At 34.7% G+C, this 7,302-nt stretch overlaps 1 protein-coding gene across 1 annotated transcript; it reads right to left on the reverse strand.

The window, feature by feature from the left end:
• Positions 1–531: 531 nt before the first annotated feature.
• LOC130052739 (glycoprotein 3-alpha-L-fucosyltransferase A-like) lies at positions 532–6,844 on the reverse strand. The gene is made up of 2 exons (XM_056158610.1): positions 6,503–6,844; positions 532–1,731 (listed from the first exon to the last, which is right to left on the reverse strand). Exon 2 carries the CDS (start codon positions 1,694–1,696, stop codon positions 551–553), a length of 1,146 nt encoding a protein of 381 aa, XP_056014585.1. The 5' UTR covers positions 1,697–1,731; positions 6,503–6,844; the 3' UTR covers positions 532–550.
• Between the last annotated feature and the right edge of the window lie 458 nt (positions 6,845–7,302).

Consider the following 7,302-nt stretch of genomic DNA (forward strand, 5'->3'; position numbering starts at 1 on the left):
TTGGAAAAATTTCATTTTTTGTAAGGACAGCTGGAGTACAATCACCAAATGTGGAATTAATGCCAACTTCGTTTACAACACAGTTGTAATAACAAAGACGATGTTGTTACAAGCTTTGTCAGTTGGAATCAAAAAGTCTTATATATGTAGTCTGGCTTATTCTTTTGTCACCTCTGGTTTATTTATATTGTCATAATGGATGGGGAGTATTTGAAACATTAGACTTAGTTGGGAAAACGTTATATTTTGTGGATATTTCCTTGTTAAAACATCTTTCATGAACGCAAAAAAATTAATTGATTTAAATATCCTATACCAAGGATAAAATAATTATATTATCTAATAAGATCATTTCATGCAATCTCGGCTGAGATTCGGCTCGGCTGAACATTTGTACCGATTCCTCCACCGAAACTCGGATCAATCCTTCATAATTCATGTCAAATATTCAGCCAAGTCTATTCTCAACCAAAATTACATTTCATGTGTTGACAGTAAATGACTTTATTAAAAAGGTGCGGTACTAATGAGTTCTTTTCATGGTTTAATTCTAAAATATAGACCATAAATATAACATTAATGATGGTTTAATACAAGTGTCTTTCCATATCCATGAGTTGATATCTGGAATAGATGAAGTTTGTTTCTCCTCATGTAGTCTAGCACACATAGGGCATAAAACATTATACCAACTAAATTGTCGAGCACCATACTTATCTTTTCCCCTTAAATATGAAGAATAGAGATCCTCATCAGACCCTATTCTTTGTAAGTCCTGTGCTAATTCAGATGGTGATGAATAATCCATTATGTTGATATATGTACCTTTTGGAATATACTCATGTACATTTTGAGGGCCATTAACGATTGGAATCATTGCGAGATCATGAAAGAAAAAGTTGAATAATTTTTCCGTTGTGTAATCCTTGCACACTGAGTTTTCAACAGCAAGGAAGAATTTGTATTCTTCCGCGAATTTTTTATGACATTCAGTTATTGTAGCGGAACTTCTTCCACATTTAAGTTTTCCACAACTGCCGTATATATCTATATCGATATATTGTTGTAGCTTCTTGACATACCATTCTCTTTTGGAGGGCGTGTTACAATTGCTAACCGCCCAGGCAACATTTTTTGTTTTCTTCCTGAATATCTCTGAGTAGTCCCGCACAAGGGGTATTTCTCTTTTATAGACTTTTCCATAAAAGCATTTAAAATCTGAATCTTCTCGATATGTCAATGTCCAGGAAAATTTATCGTTCCATTCTTCCCCTACTGAATACAGAAAAGGAGATTCAATCGAAAAGAACGTCCATATTTGTCCTTCCTTCTTCTCTGGGACTTTTCCTAGACTTTCTCCATAGAAAATAACTGCATTTGCCGAGTCCAAGTACTTGTTGTCAGTGTATACCAAACACTGTCCTTTCACCTGTGGACAGGTGGAAGAATTCAGAACCCTAATATTGAAAGACATCCACGAAGGCATGTCGTAATACATAATAGTATAGGAGTTGATATTATATATTGTTTCTTGTCCTTCTCCAACACTAGAAACAATGAGACTAGCTCTATCAATATCAGGCTGGTTGTTGTTGGTGTATTGGTTTGGGTCGTGGAGGAGGTTGTAGATGACGTAGTGAACTAGGGCACAGACAACTAACACAGAAATAACGATGCCACGTTGTTTTGCCTTCATCTTCACCTTCGATCCGCGATGGGTATTTGTGCCACCTATCAAATATACATGTACAGTATTTATTTTGTAATTCTCAGTCAAAGCATAGATTTTAAAAGCTCTAAACAAAACTGCAAGACGTTAACGAGAAATTAAGAACCAAACTTAATGACAAACGGGATGATTTCAGCTTCTCTATCGTCATTTTCCCATATTTATGTAGCAATATTTCATTATCACCTGCATATGGTGTTTATTTCTTTCAACTGATTCATTATGCAAGATTTTAAATCGAGGCAGACTACTGGCATACAAGTTGATGTTACAGGGATTTTAACCGCCTTGTTTAAAGTCAACATTTCACAAATTTTATTGTCATTGTAACGATCTATTGTCGTTATAACGATCTAGTTTGCCAGTAAAGTTGTCATTGGGTCAAATGCTGTCTGACGTGTTTCATACCGATTGTTGGGTAGTTGTTGGTAAACTGATATTGACTTTGGATAACTCCATTTATCTGATCAAGATATAGGGCTCACGGCGGGTGTGACCGGTCAACAGGAGATGTTTACTCCTCCTAGACACCTGATCCCACCTCTTGTGTCCAAGGGTCCTTGTTTGCTCAACTATCTATTTGTTATTGCTTATAGGAGTTGTGAGATTTATCACTGTTCGTTATCTTTATCTTTCATAAATCACTGTTAGTTGAAGTCACCATTTCAGAATTATAACTATATGCAAGATGAAGATAACGAACAGTGATCAATCTCATAACTCCTACAAGCAATACAAAATAGATAGTTGGGCAAACACGGACCCCTGGACACACCAAAGGTGGGATCAGGTGCCTAGGAGGAGTAAGCATCCCCTGTTGACCGGTGACACCCCCCGTGAGCCCCATATCCTGATCAGGTAAATGGAGTTATCCGCAGTCAAAATCAGTGTGCCAAGAACGGCTTAACAATCGGTATGAAACACATCAGACAGCATTTGACCCAATGCGAGGTCGTATTGACGAACTAGATCGTTATAACGACCATAGAATTTGCGAAATGCTGACTTCAATCGAGACTGTTGAAATCCCTGTACCATCAACTTGTTTGTCAGTAGCTTACCTCGATTTAAAAACTGACTATACCCAGAACAAGCTCTTGCATATCGAATCAGTTGAGATATATAAACACCATATGCAGGTGATAATGGAATATTGCTACATAAATGTGTGAAGTTGACGATGGAGAAGCTGAAATCATCCCGTTTGTCATACAGTTGAGTTTTCAGTTTGCCGTTAATGTCTACTTTCAATAAAATATCTAAGTATGAAGCAGAAGTGGACGAGTCTGTGGTATCCTTTATTTCGAGCTCACAGAGATATATCAAATCGACATATGAATGAAAGCTATCATTGTTAATAGACAAAACGTCATCGATATATCTAAAAGTCGAATTGAAGGTCACCGCGAGAATTTTTCTTCTCACGTAGAAGTTTTTGAATAAATTCTGGTTCATATGAATATAAAAACAGGTCAGCTAACAAAGGAGCACAATTCGTGCCCATGGGAATTCCAACAGACTGTTGGAAGATCTGATCACCAAAGACCACGAAGATATTGTCAATGAGGAACTCTAGCATATTTTTTATTTCAACTTCAGAGTACTTGTGCGTGGAATCAGAGTGGTGTTTAACAAAGTAAGTTTTTGAATGACTGATCACTTGATATGAGTATTTCCGTTTTCCGTTTATAATAATGATAATAATAATAAAAATACAGAAGAAGCGTTGTTATATAATTTTCGTGAAAAAGATGCTCTATAGAGGATTTTCATTTTCGATTCTTTTTTCATATAAAAACAAACATATACATTGCTAGTCATATTGAATTTTTCACATAATATAAACTGTATATATTTCGCATGGAATTGCAACGTCCCGTCATTCTCATACAGGCATTGTTTAATCTATCAAAGAGGGTATTGTTTCTTGATATGTTTCTTGAAGGAAGTGAACTTGAAAACATATTTGTTGCATAAGAAACTTAAAAGACCTCCTGAAACGAAATGACGTGGCCTAAAACTAGTTTGCTTGATTCTATTACGAGATTTGACTAATCAAACATTTTGAATGAATGGTTCATGGAGGTCATCTGTTATTTTCCAACATGCATCTGTGCTCTGACGTAGACGAGATACACGTTGATGACTGGGTCTCTCAGTGTTACAGCAGAAGATTATAGATTCATTTTAGAATGGATGGAAAAGGTTTTGGTGTAAAAAGAATTGAAATTAAAATGTTATGACAATGTATCAATATAAAGAGGAAAACACTCCCGCAAAATATCTCCAGCTGCTCCAACTTCTGAACTTACTCAGAAGCACTGTATATTTCAAGATTCAAATTCAATTACTTCTGTTAGATTTAAAAATGTAAGGAGATAATTAAGATAGCTGTGTCATATTAAAGTATTGCAACAATGTCAAGTAATTTATATATTTATGATAATTGATGTACATGGACTACAAATAAATTTTGGAGATGCAATAAATTTACAATTATATCATTTGTTTGCACTATAACAATTCTTATTCAGAATTTGTATCTGAGCCTGAAGTTTCAAGAAATCCTTCATAATTGCAGTGTTCATTGGGAAATGCTCCCTAAATTCTTGTCACAACAAATGGGGGTAAAACTACTCTGATTTTCCCTTAAGAGGTTGTACTCGTCTGACCCAGTTTGATAACTGTCTGCAGGCCATAAATCTTGATTGCATGTCTGTAACAGAATTGGTACTGATTTTTATCATGTGTTTGCGTGTAATTGAAAATGTGTATACACAAATGGCATGTTCTCTTTAGATTTTAATTCACGTGAAAACAGAAGGTAATTTTGTCTTTTTTCTTATTATTAAAATCCTCTTGGGATGTGTCAATTATAACAGAACTTAGACACACATTGTTAAAATATGGATGCAGAGAACTGCACTTTACATGTATGAGTATATGTGTGTAATCTGACACAAAATGTTCAAACTCGTTGCAATAAAAACACTTGTTAAAAGTACAAAGGTACAATTTCCACAAGCACACAAATCAAGGAAAATTTCTTTCTCATTAAAATCAACTGCTGGTAAAGAAGCATCATTCTGAGAAACATTTTCCAATTTCTTCCTCTGTAACATCAAGTACAAACTATGAGTTAATGTCCCACATTTAATTCACTTTCTGCTGATTACATTTTAACATTGATGCTGTGATTGTACGATCATGAATATGCCAAAAATAAAATGCATCCTACTGACGTCAGCATCCGTGCTGCCCTCTAGTGGATACTAAGAGATAACCCAACAGGGAAGTAATATTTATTTTCAATATGGCAGCTCCCAGGAATTGAAAAGATTTGTTAATCTTTATAAAATATCTCCCCACTAAAGAAAGTTACATCTTCATGATTTTTTCAGAATTCATTATGTATATCAAAATGACAAATGAAAACCATTTGTTACATTTTCATGTTTACTCCCTTTAAATGTTCTTGAAATTGTTAATATGCTTAATACAAAACAAATATCTAGCGACAGGCATCTTCAGTAGAAATACACGTTCCATGTATATGTTGGTAAACTTTATTCGAGTACCAAGAGATTTGGTGCCGGGGAAGCTAGGGATTAAATTGAGTGGCGAGAGAAAAGTTTGACAACATACTTAATACATGTTTCACACGAGAAATGAAAACTCTTTGCTGTCTATATCTAATTTATCATAACCCTTCCGTACATTTTATCCCGTAATCAAGATCATCAGTATTTATCTTGATGCAATTTTGTATTGGTTGGGTTTTATAATCAGTGCCATCAATTGGAGTTTACCTGTATTCAACAGCCAGGTGAGGTTTTTTCTACACATTCAATATATCTTCATCCATGTTTCAAGAGTGTCTGCCATGTCTTTGCAAATGGGTTTAGGTGAAAAACGTATTAAGACTATTTTATAGGAGATTCAATATTTTCGGTTATGACAGAAAAGACTTCCATGCGTTTTCTAGATATAATTTCTGAAAATGATTTTGAAAACAGAATATCTGGATGACCTGGCCGACCATCAGAAAAAGATCAGAAATGCCGATAGAGATATATAAAACTGTGCCCGTGGCTTTTAAATTGTTTCAAATGATGAATTAGATTGCTAGATGGGTCCCTTTGTGACAAAATCCTGACCACAAGATGGTGAGTGCATACCTTATAGTATATTTTCATGAAAAGATCGTGATGGGCATAACAGATACATCACACACACACACACACACACAGAGAGAGAGAGAGAGAGAGAGAGAGAGAGGTTGAATAGACTGATGTCGCTCTATCAGCATGTCTGATCTCCTATTTCTGTTGGGGGCCCAAGCCACCCAATTTTTTTTATATTCATTGTTCCATACCAATTCTGGTGACTGAAATACCGAATTCAAAAAGCGTGACTGCCTTCCTTGATTGTTACTAATCGTTGATAACTACTGGGTTAATAATTAGGTTTTAGCGTATGAAACTTTCCTTTATCAATTGCTCATAATCAAACGTTATCATAAAGCTCTTGTGTGGTATTCTGTCCTTCTCTTAGACAGTTCATGGAGGTTTAAACCTTAAATTTAACCCGAGATATAGAATCACAACAAACTTTCTCGAGGAGGAGTACTACTACTACTACTACTATTACTACTACTCCTACTGTAGTAGTAGTAGTAGTAGTAGTAGTAGTAGTAGTCGTAGTTGTTGTTGTTGTTAAATTCTTTCGTTCTTCATAAATGAAGTTTAAAACATATATCAAAAAGCAACTTACTAAGAAATATCAATTTTCAGGAATATTTTCAGATCACAATATTCACATCGATCAACATGGAAGAAAAGTCATCCTGAATCAGGCAATAAACACGTGCAATTTCACATACAGTAATGTCCTTCAGAATTTTCAGTAATCAAATCTTAATATATATTCTTCAGAATTTCCCCCAAATCAGAGGTTGCGTATCACTGTCAATCAAATTCAATGAAATTCGAATTCGCATCAATTATCTAAAGCTCAAGTCCGCCATTTTGCTTGCACACACCGGCAGCTTGATCACCTAATTGCTACCCGGAGGACATATTTAAATGCTGGTATAAAATTTCACACACAGACAATATTTTATTCTATCCACTCGTAGTTGTTTAAGACCTTGAACCAGGTCTCTTTAATAAATCATGATTGAATAGGGTGGGTTTTAGTCACGCGTGCACGAACAAATTAAATTGTGTTTAAATTAGATAGGAAAAGTGAAGGAACCATGCAATTAATACAAAATTTGGTAGATAATTACAATATGCAATACATGTATATACATGTAGTCATATCTGGTATAAGATATTCGAAAAATAACATGTGTACGAAAAATATGTATTGTAGATATGGTTATTATAATTTAAGAGATGCATTTTAATTTGTTCATTGCTCAAAACTTCATTTTACAGTAGAATTTAACATATGAACATTATGTTGTCCTGGAAAAGAAAACTAGACAGATGGTTTGACTGTGGACAAATATACGATATTGGCGGTTTAACTTAGATATGTGAACTGTACATCATATAAATCAATAATAA

Source organism: Ostrea edulis, chromosome 3 (assembly GCF_947568905.1).
Source record: "Ostrea edulis chromosome 3, xbOstEdul1.1, whole genome shotgun sequence".
Taxonomy (NCBI): Eukaryota; Metazoa; Mollusca; class Bivalvia; order Ostreida; family Ostreidae; genus Ostrea; species Ostrea edulis.